Here is an 18,544-nt window from a genome sequence, read left to right on the forward strand (position 1 = left end):
AATAAAGGGAGCAGGATTTCCCTGGCAACACTACATTTCATATGTTGAAGCGACAAGCGCTGGCAGGGCTCCAGCTGTACTGCAGCATTCCTGTGACAGTGATACTGTTGCAATGTGTAAATAAAATTGTTTTGAAAGTGAAGTAATCTCCTGTTAAACAAGAAAAATTGAAAACTCAGGAATATAAACAAAACAGTCTGTATTTTTCCAAGCTTGACAAATTTAACATTGTGACAGGTTGGCTTGTTATTACAGAAATACACTAAAATCATTAATCTTATTAAGCACAGTCTAGTTTTCAGTGGCTTTTGAGTGACTGCAGTGGCATCTTCCAAGAAGCTGCTCTCTTCTCTTGCCTGCTCTTCCTCACAGTCTGTCCCAGAAGAGCTCCTTTCTCTCAGGAGATCACAAAATCCCTTTTTGTAGCTCCAAGGCCTACATCATTCAAAAGGTCGAGGCCAAGTTTCTTTTTCCCCCTCACAAGCTCACAGTCTTTACAGTCCCTCTGGTTGCTGGGGGCTTATCTTCATTGCAGCCAGGAACCGATCCTACCCCACAGTGGGCATATCCAAGCCAGCTTTAATCCGAGTGATTCAGACAGCGGCATTGACAGCAGTGCTGTGGGATTCAAACTCTGTTGCACACCCTAGGGACTTCCTGGTAGCTAGGTGACTCTGACGCCCACACTGTTTCATCTTCACTGCCGTGTCTCCCCAGTTAGCTTGTTAGGTTTCTTATGCTGTGCCTTCGCACGCCGTGTCTCTTCTTGCTGGAGCTCAAGTCTTACTGCAAGCACTTCTGCCCAGTAGATAATTTAGCAGGAAGGTTGTTTTCGTTCTGAGCTCTCCCCAAGTTAGAGTTATTACCTCTGAAGTAGGATAGTATCTTCAAATCATAATGTAATACATAAAGTGTGTGCATATTTTCAATTGTAGTCTGGTTAAGAGCGCTCATTAAGTAAACTAAATGATAAAGCCAAGGAAAAGCTGTAGACCTGATATGAACATGTCCACAGAGATAGTATTTGCTGCTCAGTAAATAAGAGTAAAGCATTGGAGGAGGAGGCTCTTTATCAATAAATTGACCAAGGAGTTTCTGGTGTTGGACATTTTGTAATATGCCTGGCTACTGCATTGCTGAAAAAAAGCTCAGCTGACCACCAGTGTTTGAAATGGTACTGTGTTCACATCATGACTGGGAAATGTAAAATAAGCATCTGCTATTATTATTATAATTTTGCATTTTTCTTGGCTATAGATATAATTATGTGGTTTTTTCCAAGGTGGTCCAAGAGGAGATCCCAATTCCTTCAAGTTTTGTGAAGCTGAGTTATCTCAGCAGTCGAACACCAGGGTATAAAACTTTGCTGCGTATTATTTTGACACACACAACCATCCCTTCTGGAATGACAAAAGTCCATCTGATAGTTGCTGTTGAAGGACGTCTGCTTCAGAAATGGTTTCCTGCTGCAGCCAATTTGGTCTACACGTTTGCCTGGAATAAGACAGATATATACGGACAGAAGGTCTCTGGTCTGGCCGAGGCTATGGGTATGTAGAATCACCTTGATGTATGCAGAAGTGCTCACACACATCAAGCCAGGAAAATATGGCTTATAAATTTTGTTGGTGCACTTACTTACTTTTTTTAAATCAAATGCCTCTTTAGCTAAAGTGACTTTTATGATTTCCTAAGAACATTTATTTTCTTGTTCTTACAAGGTCATCTTTCTAATTTAATCAATTTGAAAATCCCCTTTTCCCTCAGAGAATGGTTATGTACTAACAGCATTATATTCAGCTGTCTTTGTTTTTGAATGTTACTTTGAATATGACCTTTGGTGTGTCATTGTTTCTGTCATTTTTTGACTGTGACATTTAGAATGTCGTTTCCACTTAGGGTTTACAAAATTCTAACTTTTAGGCATCCTTTCTTACTACATTTCACATCCGCAACAGTTAAAACCTCTTGATTTGTTGTTTAAAGATGTTTATACGAAAATCATTGTGCTTCATAGGCTTTCTTTGCCAAGCAGCATAAGCAGCTGTCCTGAGAATTGCCACGGAAGTGCTATCTGTGCAAGTACATTTTATTTAGCCAGTCATCTTTTTCATTAATTTCATGATTTGGTTTTTAAAAGGCTTGCTATTTTTTTAATTGAATTTGAGGTTATGTTCCTTAATGGACTAATCTTATAGATATTTTCAATTAAGATTATTTACCTTACCAGCAAAGCTTAGTATTGTGAATAAACCCCATTCACTTCCTTAACAGTTTTGTTTTGCTTTTTAAGTCAGGGGAATTATAGCAGGCTATAAAACAAGAATAGCAAGGGCTACATGGAGCCATCCACCTTCACAAGGAATGTGCCTCGTTCTCCATGTGAAAATGCTTCTCTGAAGGGCAGCCAGAAGCTCTCTTCAGGACCTGCTGTGTTGTCCATACAGGCAGTGTGCTACAGATTGGCCTGTGCAAACCTAAAAGGTGCCATCCAGGCTCTGGAAGCCCTGCAATTCCCAGGGCATCTAGTGCGTGACTGTGTTACCGTGGGCTCCCGGCCAGGTAGTTTGTGAGGCAGCTACATGGAAAGGCGATGGCAGAAAGGAGGATTACTGTCCTAGTCATTTCTACTTAGAGAATGATGCAGATGTAGCCACAGGTGTTCACAAAGGGTTATGAGACAAAAATATGGAGTATGATTTACATCAGAACGTGTACATAGGAATATATCAGAAAACAAGGAGCTTACTCTAGGGCTGTGGTCCCACAGTTGTATCTGTATCAACGGGCACAACTGCAGGTTGCTGCCAGAAGGGACATTCCCATCTTCTCTCCTTACCCCTCGACCACCAACTCAGATTCATTTGATGATGAAATGAGCCAGATCAGGAACAATCTCAGCTGAAAACTGAAGCAACCAGAAAATAAGTGATAAATTTTCAGCTTGATTAGTTTCCTGATCTGCTATGAATACTAGTGCAGAAGCTCAGGTCTTTTCATTCCAGCTGTAGCTCACACATTACATTGATCTAAAGTGATCAAAACTCCACCCTTAGTGCAAGATGTCCTGAATTGCTGCATCTGATCTACCACATCTGGCTCACATCTGCAGAAAGGTGGACAACTTTTCAAAGGGGTCAGTCAGGTGCTGGCACTGACAGCAGAGAGGGCTTTGAATATCCCAGGCATGGTGGGGAAGAGGAGTGCCCTTTTTGGCCCATCTGTCTTGGGAAACTTCCTTGTTAGGGGGCAAATCTAGGCCTAGTCCACTGCAGATAGAGGTTACTGCTCAAGTTTTGCAGTCAGGGCATGTATTAAATGGGTTGTTGGCTTCACTTATAAATATTTGTGCAGATCCAGAAATGATGGCCCTCCTATGGGTGATCAGGCAGGACCAGACAGGTCACGGGTGCCACCTGGAGCTTTCCTCAGCTCAGCTACCCATGCCCTGTATTGAGTCTGTCACTGCACGGTAACACTGACATGGTTAAGAGGGAACAGTTGAGTATGCGTGCTACCTCTGCCTCATTTAAGAGTCTTCTGATGATCATAAAGTCCATTACATATCTGGACTTTAAAACAATTTAAATCAAACACATAACATCTTATGAAACAATATTGTGGTTACGATTTCCAAATTAGAAGTAGATGAGCATAATATTTTTAAATATGAATAAAGCTTATGCAGTAGTGCTGGATAACTTTTAAATTACTTAATTGATGCTTAATATTTTTTTTAACTTAAACTTTAGTTTAAATATGCTTCTTGAAAAGTGGAAGCAAAAATCTTTATATTTTAAGTGCATTGTTAGCATGCTTTGTTAGATTCTAATAAAGCTTTATTTAATTTGACACACTGTAGTAGTACTCGGGGACCTTTATATGCATCCATTATATGAATTTTTGTCAAAATAATTTCCTCTGCCAGTATATTACCAATATTTAATAATGCATTCTGTTCAGTTCTCATTTTAAATTAAATTGCAGCAGGTTGAAGTCCTGGAATTCAGGAATATAACCATCTGTCTTTGGTTTTATAAATACTATAAACATCTTTATTTTTCTTCAGGGTTATTGACAGCAATGATCACATAGCCAGTTACAGAAAAGAAGACTTTCTGACCATATTTCCCCACACAAGTATTTCTGTTTAAGTTTGTAGGAGAAATGTTTGCTGGTGTTTGTTGTGTCCCCAGGTCCCTGACAAGAGGCCACTTTCTCTTCTCAGAGTAACAGCTGAGATGATAAAGTAACATTATTTGTTCTGAAGAGAAAAACCACCATGTGGATGTTGACACACAAAACCTTGGTGGTAAAGTCTATGTCCTGGTTTAATTTAACATAAGAAAAGGAAGGATTTCAGTAGAACCCCCAGTAAATGCTCCTGTATGACTCCATACATGCTCACTCTTACTCCTGCAAGCACTTGCATCCCACATGGCAGCATGACAGTGTGTACAAGGACTAACCCTTCTGGGTGTGAATATAAACCAGCTCTCAAGAGGAATAGTCTTAGGTCTTCTTTTTGTTACTCTGGTTGAGTTCATTATATTCATTGTTCAAAGAAGATGCTGATAAGTACAAGTATGTCAGGAGAGGTTGAAATAGAGGGTAGTGTCCTGTTTAATCATGTCTTTTCTTTCTTACCTGTATTTTGTCAACAGTCCTTAAACTGTGGTATGCTGGCACTGCTAGCAAATTATTGTTGATTATTCTAAATTGTTGTATGACAAGAATAGATTTTTGGTACAGATTATTTCAGTAATCTTTTGAAATCCATTTTGAGACTGCAAAGAATCATAGAATGGTTTGGGTTGGAAAGGACCTTTAAAGGTCATCTAGTCCACCCCCCTTGCAGTGAGCAGGGAGACCTTCAACTAGATCGGGTTGCTCAGAGTCCCATCCAGCCTGACCTTGAATGTTTCCAGTGATGGGGCATCTACCACCTCTCTGGGCAACCTGTTCTAGTGTTTCACCACCCTCATTGGAAAAAATTTCTTCCTTAATCTAGTCTAAATCTCCCATCTCTTAGTTTAAAACCATCACCCCTTGTCCTGTTGCAACAGGCCCTGCTAAAAAGTCTGTCCCCATCTTTCTTATAGGCCCCCTTTAAGTATTGAAAGGCCACAATAAGATCTCCCTGGAGCTTTCTCCAAGCTGAACAACCCCAACTCTCTCAGCCTTTCTTCACAGGAGAGGTGTTCCAGCTCTCTGATCAGTTTTGTGGCCCTCCCATGGACCTGCTCCAACAGATCCATGTCTTTCTTGTACTGAGGGCTCTAGAGCTGGATGCAGCACTGCAGGTGGGGGTCTCACCAGGGCAGAGTCACCTCCCTGCTGCTTTTGATGCAGGCTGGGATACGGTTGGCAAAGAACTGTACTTACTGGCTGTTGGCATCTAAAAAACCATAGTTACCACAGTTCTCCTTCATGCAGTGAAATCTTAGTCACCTCAAAAAAGGGCTCTAAATTAATTTGACCAGAAAAATAACACCCCTCAATGAGGGTAAGCTGACAGAGAGTGTTGTTTCACTTCCGAAATTATGTTTTGCAAAACATGCCAGTAACAAGGTATTTATTTTTCAAGTGGCACTGCAGTCACTCGGTTGACTTTACAATTGTTATGCTTCACCTTGATTACTTTGTGTGCAAAACAGTTCATAGGAAATTTTAATGGATGGTACATCAATAGCTCCAGTTAGATGTTTGAGGAGACCCTGCTTTAAGATTACATAGATGTTCCTTTTTGGAGCATAGACATCTTTCATAAATATGGGTAAGTACTCATAGAACCACTACTGTAGACTCACATGAAGTGAGCATACATGCACGTGTCTCTTGCTGATGAGAACAGGTCAAAAGGACAAAAAGGCAGCTACATGCAGTAACTATGAGAACAGGGAACAATGAACTTTTAAGAAAGGGGATGATAACCTCTAGAGGGTATTTGCAGTTTAGAAACATCAGTTATAGGTGGGGAATAGCAGGCGCTTTACAGTGTCAGCTACAGTCCTGGTAAATGTGCCACTGTGGCTCCACTGGACCAGTCTCAGATGGTGTAAGTTGTTTCACCTCCCTTGACCCAGATACCAGCATGGTTGGTACCTTACAGCAGCTGATTCACTGTCCTGTGGGTCTGTAATGGTTCACTGAGCAAGGCTGAGTGTATTATAGCTCTTCACTCAGTTCAGGTATACACATCTGACCCAGCACTGAACGTCTTAAGTGTGTGAATGGAATAAAGATACTAACATGGAGGTGGCAAGTGTAAGGTTGCTTCATAGCAAAAAGTCTGCCCTTTATCTTCTTTCTGCATTAACACCTAGAAAATAGCATGTTTGGTTACTGAACCTTGACGGCTCCTGCCAGCACAGGGTGTGGCTCTTCTGGAAGAAGCTCCGTGCCCATATTGGGCATTCAGCCCAGGGACTTACCCAGAACCATTGCTGATGTTAGTCACAAGAGGTCCTGTAGCAGAAAAACTGGACAGGGTGGCTTCTGGACCCTCAGACTGAAACCTATAATGTTGTGAACATACAGTATTTACTGTACTTAAGGAGATGTGATTTTTACAAGTCAGAGTTTAGCTGCAAAAACAGGTTCTTTCTGCTAAAATGATGAAGCAGCTCTAAGTGAAGTTGCTGTAAGGAACAGCTTTGAGTTTGCTGTGAAACATTTATCTTACAAACACAAATGCTCCCTGCTATAGCTGGTCAAAATATTTGCCTTGCATCCAGTAATGGAATGTAGATGGTATTAAAACTATTTATGGATCAAGTAAAATGTACCTAAAACTGCTATACATGGAAAAAGCAAGAAGAAAGTATTGAAAAGATCAGAAAACCAGTTTTTAAAGGTTTGGGGTTTTTTTTTCCATTTTGTATATTAAAGTATTTTTAAACACATTTATATTTTGGAAAGGTTGAACTATCTCAGTATTTCCTGGATGAAATTTTAGGATTTGATGTCTTGCACTGAAATCTAAAGAGGTTAACTAGAAGAGATAACTTTTTAAAAAGTTTATATATTGGAGAGACCAAAAATTAAATTTTGAAGATTGTTTTTGTTTTACTGAAGTACTAAAGGGCAAGTATTTTGGTCAGTTTGAGCACCCCCAAAAACCACCATCCTTAGGGAAATTAAAGATTTTCAGCACATATTTTGGCCAGCTGTAGAAGGGAGCCATGTGATGTGCAAGCCTGCTAAGATAAATGTTTAATTGTAGAAATTTTCAGCTTGGCAATCCATTTGTGCCTACCTACAGTTAGCAAACAAATTAAAACAAGTTTGTTTTAACATGGATTTTTTTCTATTTAAGCTGTTATTCAGGTAATTAGCAGAAATGCAATAAACAGTCAAGTCAGGAGTCATTGGAGGAGATTTATGCTCTTAAGAAATCCGTAACTGATGCAACAGAAAATTTTCTGCTTTGAAATAGTAGTAAGTATAGCTGTAATAACATACTAATCTCTCAAAACCCTTTTTTTATAAAAATTCCATTCAACAATAGTAATTAGGCAGAAGAAAATTAGTGCCATCATTACTTGACAAATGAATATCAAAACCTGGAATGGAAAATTACCTAGTAGTTCACAGAGGAAAAGGTAGACTGATAGATCTTTAATTATTTGTTTGCAGTGTCAGTGGGATATGAATATGAAACATGTCCTGATTTTATTCTGTGGGAGAAGAGAACAGTAATCCTTCAAGGCTTTGAAATGGATGCTTCAAATCTGGGAGGCTGGTCTATAAACAAACACCATGTATTAAATCCACAAAGTGGTAAGTCCTTCCTTTATTAACTGGCCATACAGAAGAATAACACACATTTTAAAGGAATTAATTGTTCAGATTTTAAGCAATACACTTCCTAACGTGTAATCCTCTTTGTTCGAATGTGCACCCTTATTTATTGAGAAGTGAACTGCAAATGCCATCTGAAAGGATATTTTTAATACTCCCAGGTATTAAATACTAATATCACTAACTCTTGCAATCACCGACACATTTTGGTCATTTGGATGGAAAAAGGGCGTGCTAATTTAGGTTTGTTCTCACACTTTTGGTATAGAAGTACCACCTTTTAGGTTAGTTTATAGTGTGATATATTCTCAGTGAAGTTTCTACATCCCCAGTTCATCCTCTGACTAACATTGGCTAGGAGAATCACAGCACCAGGGAGACAAACTGTGCAGGAAAACAGAGCAGCTGAGTGAGGGAGCACTTCCAAAATCACACTGCTAGTCCAATATGCAGCAGCTTTTGTAGCTGTCTACTCTGAGGAGAAGCACAGTAAGTTATTCTTCAGGACAAACAATCCAGCACCTTTTGAAACATTAGAAAAAAAAAAAACAACCTGTAAATGCTTTTGGTGTCATAACATTAACACTGCATAGAAATTCTTCATGCTCGAGTCTGTTCTCATTGCTTTTGTTTTATTCATGGGGTTTTTTCTTCCCCCCCTTAACATCTATAATCAGGAATTAGTGGGATTCAATTTATAAAACAATATTTGTAGATAAATTGTGGTAACTAGAAAAATATGGTTTTGCCAATAAACAGATATCTGACTGTCTGGGGGAAGAGAAACTTGGGGTCAGATTTCAGCACTTACGAATCAGCAGAGCATTGGATTCAGTAAAGTTCTCGCCATTTGCTCCAGCTGAGAGTCTGTCCAGTAAAATCTGTTTCCATCTGCAAACTTCTGTTAATAAAGATTCATACACAGATGTATGGCTGCCAGGTTTTTACAAGTTCTGTTGTTGAATACACAGCTACAGTATAAATATTCCAAATACAAAAGGTCAGATTTAGTTTGTAAATTATCTGGATTTCTATTTTGATTTAAAATAGTTTGACATTTTAAACAGCAGTTCTTTCATACCTTGTCTTATTGGTTTGTATAGATGGTCTCTTTTAAATGCCAGCTATTGACATTTAACACAAAGAGAAATCTGACCTCAGTCAGCTCAGCCCCCAACTGTGAGCCCCATAGCCTACTCCTTAGTGCCAATTTACCACTTGCATAGTTCAATTTCAAGACTAAATTGCTGGCAGTAACTCCAGTTTATATGACTATCTGCTAACTGCGGTGGTTACTGCTATAATTCACCCCATAGGCACTAACATGTTCTAAGATTCTGTAAAGTATACAATTATATCTGAGCAGGGCTAAATCATTGCTTTCCTGAGCATGGGCTATATGGTGACAAGTTGCTTCCAGGCCCCATCTCAGCTGTGTGGCTACAAACACCAGAGAGCACTGACCTGTCAGCGACACACCACCTCCTCTGAAATTGTCCACCTTGTGCCCACTACCCCCACCCAATAACAAGGATGGGGAATGTGCAGCTTCTTATACCTGCTCTTCTTCCTCACATCTTCCCACTGTGCTGGGTATGATCAAGGCTGAAGTTGGGGGAAGCTACTAAATGTCTTTATCCATTACTTACAGAGACACAGTTTGAGGAGGGGAGAGCATAAGCATGCCTGACTTGAAATCAGTGGGTCTCTTCTGTTTTCAGTTTGCATGTGAGAGCATCTCCAGAGAGGATGACAAAGCCCAGCCAGAGCTCAGTGATATCTCAGATGTTCTTCTTGATTATAATGGGTTTTGAGCATGCACACCTGGCTTCTATATGGGAACTAGAAAATCAGTTAGGAGCAGAAAAACAATGACTATACCATCGCTAGTGCTGTGGTATGGCACTAACACCTAACAGAGCAGCCTGTAAGCTCGTATTAAAGCAACAAAACCAAGTAATGAACTGTGTTAACCAAAAGGATAAAAATAACGTGTGCTTCTTACCTAGAAACTAGTGAACTGCTCTTCCATTTCAGATATGTAAAATGTACTTTAAATAAGGACAAGAATGTGATTCAAGCTTAGAATTATACATTTCAGACTTATCTCCATGACAGAGTGAAATGAAAAGCATGAATAGCCTTCTCAAGTATGAATATGTTGATTTTTCATTTTTAATTAAAGCATTCCCTCTGTATGTATGAAGAGCTGCTCTTTTTAGAAGCATGAAACTTGCATCTGTTTTTGAAACACTGTCACTGGATTAACTACAGAAAGAGCATTGGAATATAACATAAGTGTCTTTCTAAAAATTCTCTATTGCAAATTACAATTTTGTTTTCAAACTGAAACTAGAAGCACTTTGCTTGATGAGTTAACTAGCCCTGTAGAGCTTGTATCTAACTTCAGCTACTAAGCCTTGTCTTCCAGCAGGTCTGCTGCTGTGCACAGTGTTCCCACTCAAAGACAGGGTGGATATGCTTACCTCCCTCCCCAGAAAGGCTATTAATTTTAGAGAAGTTACAAAATAAACTAAGTACAACAGAAAAAGTTGTCAAATAAATAGATGCTATTTTACAGAATTGTACTTCATAGCAGAATCTAAGCTGTGGAGGTACAAGTATTGACATGCAGAAACCATACCAAATAAAAACTGTTCTATTGCCAGATGTAAGTATCTTTTTTTAAAAAAAAAAGAAAGAAAGAAAAAAATATGTGTCTGATTCCAGCAGCATAGATGTGAAATAACATACATAGTTCCAATATGGCGGTCACTGGAAAATCAAGCTTTTTAAATGTATACGGATGGTTTTGCATCAATATGACTGTTGTTAACAAAGGATCACACCAGCTGTACTAAACTGTTCTTTTCCCACTTTTTCTTCCCCTCCAGTTTAGAGGTTTGATCACTTCTAATTTGTGACATGATTAGAGTTTAATGTTTTCTAACACAAAGGTTTTGGTCAGTTTGGAAGATCTTCAGAGCATTTCTCATACTCAAGAAGAGAGCACATACCATAAATACTAGTTCCTGTATAGAGTCCTTTTAAAGACAACTGTATCTCATGAATACAAATGAATGTGCTATTAACCGATTTTTCTGAGTATTCTTTGAATTAGATTTTTCTTCTGATGGGCGAGTGTATTGATTCTATTTTTATTTATCTGGAGGAGGGAGGAGTAATTTTACAGGGACTTTATGCTTTACGGTAATTTCAGCCCCAGTGCAACACAGCACTGACTAAAATTAAAGCAGCAGCTCAAAAGCCTGAAATTAAGCACATGCTTATATTTATTGACAGCAAAACATATTCTCCAGAGCCCTAATTATTTACTGGCATTTGTATGAGGCAGTTGAAATATTACCTTTACATTGTTAATTTCAGACAAAGGGCAGTATCTTCATTTAGTAGTATTTTTATCTAGTACATAAGGGAGGATATTGCCATTAATTTTACTGGCATATTTCCAAGTTGCTTTTTAAGCCAACAAATGAATATATGTATTCTGTCCTCTATTGTTCAGAAATAAATTTTTGAAAATACAATTCCCTCCAAAATAGCTATGGCAACACTCAATAATTTCCAAGAATTTTAGCTTCAGACTTACCCAAAAGCCACAAAAAAATAGTTTAACAAAAGTTGGTAGAGACAGTACATAAATACATTTGCCTTACTTCGGGAAAATTTGGACTAGTCTTAACATGTGCTTCCTGCAGTATCTAGAATATCCTTATTTCCTAGCGTAAGAGACCTCCAGAAAGTACATTCCCTTGTGTTTATTCCTTTAACCATGCCACTTTTATGATGAGGTACTGGGCTTAACCAAGGGAAATAAGAGATTTGAGACCATGGTCAAAAAGAATACCTATCTTCCATTCAGAAATAGCCAAAATCTTACAACAACATGTAATTTCAAAGGTATTTCTTGACTCTATTACCACATTGTTATTTAAAATAAACACTACAGCTATCAGCTTGATAAAATATATGTTTGTACTGGTTGTGGTATTACCAACCTAGTAATTGGGAAGGCTTTCAACAACGTATGCTGCAGAACACTACTAAAATACTGACAACACTGGAAAGTTGTTTTAAAATTTATGGCAGAACTTAATATATTCTTGGTGGTGAGACATTCACCCATGCCCCAGAATTACTCCTTGACTTAACTTGGCTTTGCTGCACTTGGCAGCTTTTTTATATACCATGAAGGACTTGCATTTAAATTTGAATATTGATTTTTGTACCGCTGCTCAGCGCTCTTTTGTGAAAAATACATAGTAGTCCTGCTATTAATCTCCTTTAATTAAATATTCAAACTGCCTAAGAAATTCCTCTGCTACCTAATAAAAATTTATGAATAAAATGAATATTAAAGTAGTAATCCCCAAGAAATCAGATAGCACTGCAATTAACAGTCAATTTGTTAGAGCATTAACCAACCATGAGCTCTCCTCATGATGTTGGCTTTTAAAATAGCCACTAACCACTAATTGACAAAATGGTGATGGTGAAGCTTGGGACTGAACAAAATTGGAAGAGATTAGTGGAACCCTGTGAAGTCTTTAAAAGATCAGATGTTTGTTGCTCTTTGGATAACCTGATTTTCTAGAGGATTGCATAATCCAAAACTGCAGCATGGTTCAAGTGTCTTATATTTGCTTTTTTTTGTCTCTGTTTTCTGCCTCCCCCCTACACCCTTTAGGAATTGTACACAAAGGAAATGGAGAAAACATGTTCATTTCCCAGCAGCCACCAGTCATCTCAACTGTGATGGGCAACGGACACCAGAGAAGTGTCTCTTGCTCCAACTGCAATGGTCTCGCGATCAACAGCAAACTCTTTGCCCCAGTTGCTCTTGCTTCTGGACCTGATGGTAGTGTGTATATTGGTGACTTCAATTTTGTCAGACGGATCTTTCCCTCTGGAAACTCAATTGGTATCTTAGAATTAAGGTAAAAAAATTAGCTTTCTCTAATGTTCATTATCCTGGCTGTGAGATGCCTATGAAAGCTATAGTGAGCCTTTTTTCACTTGTGACTTAAAGAAGCAGCCACATTTAGTTGCCTTGTGAGCATACGTCTCATCAACTGTCAAACAAACCCATCCAAAAACTTATTGCTTACTTTAAAGTCATCAGTTAAAAAGGGCATCTTAAGTGGCCTTTAGAACAGGTTTTGTGTAATGAATTTCTACAAAGTGCAGAATTAATACAGCTAATTTTTCTTCCTGTGAGATTTTTCATAGATTTTCTAAAAAGTTAATATTCCATTGATGAAAAACCCCATAATTCAATAGCGAATACGTGCAGTATCATGTCAGATCCCAGCATGATGGCTAGAGATACACTTTCCATGTTAAAATTAATGCAATTAATTTGTTTCTCATCTGTACCAGAGGATGACTTGAGTTTAAGCAGACAAAAGCAAACCCAGCATTGCAGACTGATGTGTCTCAGGCTGGGCCTGTGCCGCTGTTAGCAACTGCCCTGTGATTAGGCTCCAGCTTCCCATTCCCTTTCAGGGCCAGAGGGGAAGGCAGGAAAGATTTCAGACACTGATACCCTACATTTCTCTTACTTAACACCCTCAAATCTCCATCCAGCTAACATTGCTGGTGATGATGTTGTATGCTGGTTGTTCAGAATTAACTTGACAGTGTGTGGGTGGTGGAAAAGAAGCAGTTTGAGAGAAAGAAATAATACTGAGTAACAGCATAAACAATGTTTGGTTGTTGGGATACAGCTCTGTGAGGCAAAGAATACGGTTTTTTTGAGGACTAACATTTCTTGTCTTTTTCTTTTTTTTCTTAAACCTGAACCAATCTGTGTTCCTAGGAATAGAGACACAAGACACAGGTAAGTAAAACACAGTAACAGTAATATGGGAACCATGTTTGAGGAAACAGTCTTACAAAAGACAAGAAGTCTGGATGTAGAGAAACACTCTGAATTTCATAAATATAAATGTTAATCAAATTCACCTTTGTTTATAATAAAATAGGTTTGATTTGTTCCTTTTGAAGGAATAAAGTCTCTCTCTAAAAATCAGCTTGCTGATCACCAAGCAGAGATGGAGAGGTCTAAACCCAAAAGCTGGGAACGCATTTCATAGCTGTCACATGCATTTCACATGGTATTTGAATGATCATAGATATAGGCAGCCAAGAAATCTGGAATTTTAGCAACAATAATTAAAAAGGCTTCAGAGTCACACAAGAGGACTGTGCTTCAGTAGTTCTAGATAACTACAAACTTTAAAATCTGACACAGTTACAGAGGGTGTGCATCAGGCCCCAGAACTGAGGACGCTGTGTCAAAGCTCAGTCCTTGCTTCTCCAGCTAAAGCAAAAGCAAGCGGCTTCCCCCCTTTCCAGTTAGCATTTTGGCATTGCAGTGGAGGGATTTCTTTAAAAGAATGAAAGTTGCAGATGAGGCTTCCACAACAGATGACGAGGGAGTTGGTTATAACAATCCAGCTGTGGAAATGATGTTGCAGGCTAGAAAGAGATAGCATAAGGGATATCTAAGATATCATAAGAGATATCTAAAGATACTCTGTATCCTTAGAAACAAACTTCTTGGCACTTCAGTACTTAAGCGGGATGAGTAAACCAGAACTAGTACAGCCTAAGCTGATAATTCATGGCACGGTAGGAAGTAGAGTGGGAACTAAACGCATGTTTGCAGGATGAGAGTACTGGTTGGAATGATTTGCTTTAGCCACAAGAATGCTATTGAATACTATAGATTATTTGCCAGCCTGCTTACAGATTATGTTACATCTCCTATTTTATAATGAGAACTGAAAAAGAAAGAATAATTCCTTGTTGGTAAGTGCAAGGTTCCATTTGTTAACTGAAGATTTGTTTCCATTTGCCTTCAGGCTAAACAGACCAGTATCTTTCTAAACTAAAGAAAAGAAGCAAATTGAGCTTATTTACTCTGTACTGCATTCAGAACATGAATCTGGTTTTAAATTCAGGTGTTTCTTTTGTAGAGTTTTTTCAATACCTGTTCACTAGTACTAGTTTCTTGAGATGAACTTAAACCTTAATTAAATCAAGTTGTGACAATACTCAAGTACCCAGCCCTAATAACTACAATAATAATTGCCTCTGTCAGTATTCTTTCTGTCCAAGTAAAATCTGTGGAAAATTGGAGGAAATCACTTGAAGTTAATGTAATCTTTGAGGTTATGGGGGAGTACTTAGCTGTCCCACTGTATGCTGTTCTCTTGAAGCTGTAAAGGCCATAGTCATGGTGGAAATTTGCTAGGATGCTCAAAGAAACATGTGGAAGCAACAACTAAAAGTTATCAGAGGCTCATGACAGTCCAAGTAGGAAAAGACTTCAAAATCCAGATCCTCAACACAACTTTTAGTCTCCAAAAGAGCAGGAAAAAGGGTTCTTTTTACCAGGACAAAGAAAATGCTGTGTAAACAGGGATAGAGTTTGGAGATCAGTAAACAGAAAGCCACTGATAGCATTTCTGACTGCTTAAAAATAACTTATCCTGTTTGTTTTTCTTGTCATCAAGATTTTAATAGGAAATTACAAAGCTGTTTAATGACTAGTAAAAACAGAAATTAGGCTTTGAGATTACAGGGAAAAAATTTACTACAGGATAGTAATAACTTGTTCTGGAAAGATTTATTATTAATTCTAATCTACTTTATTTTTTTAATAAGCTAATTTAAATAAACTCAGATTTAGATTTGATTGCAAACTTCTGCAAAGAGACCAAGTATTTTATTTTGTTCCATTTTTTACTAATACTCTTTAAAGATTTTTGTATGCAAGGCTTTAAGCAGAAACTTCAAGAGTTTTCTAACAGCCAGTCGATTAAATGTAATGACAAGGATGACAGAAAATGTTTCTACAGGGAGAGTATATAATGACCCCTGATTCTCTGCAGTTTCTGCATGATGAACAATATGTTTATTTAACAGCTAGAATTCTCCCTGCAACTTTCTCCACAGAAGTATTTTATTAAATAAAAAAAAAATCTTTTGGCTGTCCAGTCTCTTCTGAGCTTACTCCAGCGAGCAATAAGGATTCTTAATGTTTTCAACAAACAAGATTTTGTAATACTGGTGATGCATAATTTGGCATTAATTACTTTTAGCGCATCTTCTTACTTATCTTTCATCATACCACTGTCCTCTTGTTCCCTACGTTTCCTTGGACTGGGTTTTACATCTGCTCCTCAACTGTGAGAATCTCTCCTTATATTTCCTGTCTTTTATAGATGTTTGTGACTAAGGTCCACTTCAAGCTAGTCTAGCTTGTGGCCCAGTTCTCAGAGTTGCTGAGTAGTTTCTGTCCCTTTTTGGATGGAGAATGAGAACTGAGAGAAATAGGCTCAAGCTCTATCACATTTATCATGCTACAGCATTAGCCTTATCACTTATAAACGGAAATAAGATTTCAGATGATTATCTGTTAGAAGTTTCTTAGTAATATATAGAGTACTCAGTAGATTGCTAAAATAAAAGATCTTGGTAAGTAATTTTTACATTGTTTTGCAACATTACTCAGTAAGGTAGAAGTGCCAATAGATGATTAATAAAGCTTAGTAACTCAGCCAAGCAAAAACTTTATATTTAAAGAGGCTACATCAACCTAAAATCAAATCAGTAAAATAAATCAGTATCATCTTAGACATTATATGTCTGTCCTGGAGCCACTGCCAGTTCTCCAGTTCTATTTTATCTACATTCTTCTTTTCCTGGTTTGTTGTGCCATAAAAACCCAGCCCCGCAGAAGGAGCTTTACACTGAGCATTGTCAAACCCACCACAAACAGAACTGACAAAGCTGAGAGGAGTAGCTTCTTTCCTATCTCAAATGTTAGTTAATTGTACCAATGTTAATAAAATGTCTCTTTAAAAAAAAAAAAAAAAAAAAAACAACCACCTTGTCAAATTTTTTAATCTACAGAGCAGATAGGAAAGTCCCATGTAGAGTTACAGCGGATGTGGGCAGGTCTTGCCCAGCTGCCCATCAGAAATCTCCTCTTCCTCCCCTCACCATTAAATTAACATATGTAAATATTTTTTAAAATAATGTTTTATAATCTCAATAAGGCACTTCAGTGCATGAATTATGGTGCATTAATTCATGCCTAGTTGCACTGACAGGACTTGGCCTTCTGCCTTGCTCCTGACAATAGTGTCGGCATGAAATAAGGCACCATATTTCACACCTTCATATTTCCTAAGGCTTAGTAACAGATAAAAATAACCAAGAGTGGGCATTTGTGCCCATGCAGAGCAGTCTGTGAGTTGCTCTGCAGCTCAGATTTGTTTTCAGTGCCAAGAGTACTAGGATTTAGAAAGTGTGGAAAAATTACCTTGCTTTTGATAGTAATAATTGTAAGTAAGCTGAAGTCACTCCAGTTATACTGGGTGGGTTGGTAGTAATGGACAGACTAACCCCACCAATACCACTCTGCATAAGCTCAGTACCTGGTACGTAGCTGGCTGGTCAGGCTCTGCAGCTAGTACTGGTTCCTTCCTCCTCAGCAGTGGTGCTTGCCTGAGCCACATTAAAGCTGGTCTCACTTACACCTCTGTCACCTCCATATCATTGAACAGACATCTTCAGAAGTGTTATGCTACCATGAACAGAGATGAAAATCCATTTAACTGATGCTTTTCTCTTCTGTTTTAGTACAAGCCCTGCACATAAATATTACTTGGCGGTTGATCCAGTGTCAGAATCCCTTTACTTGTCAGACACCAACACCAGAAAAGTCTATAAAGCAAGATCTCTCATTGAAACAAAGGATCTGGCCAAAAATGCAGATGTGGTGGCAGGAACAGGTGATCAGTGCCTTCCATTTGACCAGAGTCACTGTGGAGATGGCGGAAAGGCATCCGAGGCCTCTCTCAACAGTCCAAGAGGTAAGAGCATCTCTGAAGTACTTGGTTTTGGTCATCTGTCATCCCTCTATTATTTAGAAACTCAGATGCAACTGGATGTACAAAAATGAGTCTGAGGTGATGACTTAACTATAAGCAAGCCAAATCATTTCATAAAGCTCACTCATGTTTTTAATGCAACCAGTCCTTTATGAGGGAGTAGCATGAGCTCCAGCCAGCATCCTCTGAAATGCTCTTTTCTTGTGTGGCAACACTCCTCTTTTATTACCTTTCCAGTGCAAGGTGGCAGCATTTAATTATATTTAACTTCTAACCAAATAATATGGTTCCAGAGTCCTTTTTTTTAGATTTTATGCATTCAGGTGACTCTTGTAATGTTAATGGAGCTTACTCATACACATTAAGTCAGGGCTGTTCAAATCAGACTGCCAGCAAAATCAAGTTTATTTGGAACTCTAATTTGTCCTTCCTCATTAAATGCACTTTGCAAAAATAGGAGCATCTCACCTGCTGCACATGAAATAAGCATTTTGCTGCAGCCTTTTGGTCAGAGTACATCCTGTATTGTCACAGACAACATGCATCTGAAGCCTTGAATCCCCACCAGTACAATTAATCCCCTTGCAGTGTGCATTAGAACTGTGATAAAGTCTCTGGATTCAGTGCTCTGAAGCAGCTGATCACCCTCAACTCCCTCTGAAATTGTTGGAACAAAGGTTACCCAGTAGCTCCATGGCACATCCCTGAGCGGGCTTTTAGCGTGCTCCCCCCATAAGCACACCTCTCCCTTCTAATGACTAGCTCTAAGGAAGGGGTTTGATTATTTTTAGTTATCTAATAAAGGAAGGCTGTAT

General features: G+C 38.5%; 1 protein-coding gene across 2 annotated transcripts in view; it reads left to right on the plus strand.

The window, feature by feature from the left end:
* The window catches only part of TENM1 (teneurin transmembrane protein 1), a 158,079-nt gene that overhangs the window by 84,950 nt on the left and 54,585 nt on the right, over positions 1-18,544 (plus strand). For both annotated transcript variants that reach the window (XM_029084592.1, XM_010166503.1), the window contains 5 exons: positions 1,283-1,550; positions 7,639-7,782; positions 12,512-12,761; positions 13,643-13,663; positions 17,479-17,711. In XM_029084592.1, coding sequence (XP_028940425.1) covers positions 1,283-1,550; positions 7,639-7,782; positions 12,512-12,761; positions 13,643-13,663; positions 17,479-17,711 — 916 coding nt within the window. The remainder of the gene's footprint in view (positions 1-1,282; positions 1,551-7,638; positions 7,783-12,511; positions 12,762-13,642; positions 13,664-17,478; positions 17,712-18,544) is intronic.

The sequence above is a fragment of the Antrostomus carolinensis genome, unplaced genomic scaffold (genome assembly GCF_000700745.2).
Source record: "Antrostomus carolinensis isolate BGI_N321 unplaced genomic scaffold, ASM70074v2 scaffold38450, whole genome shotgun sequence".
In the NCBI taxonomy this organism is placed as follows: Eukaryota; Metazoa; Chordata; class Aves; order Caprimulgiformes; family Caprimulgidae; genus Antrostomus; species Antrostomus carolinensis.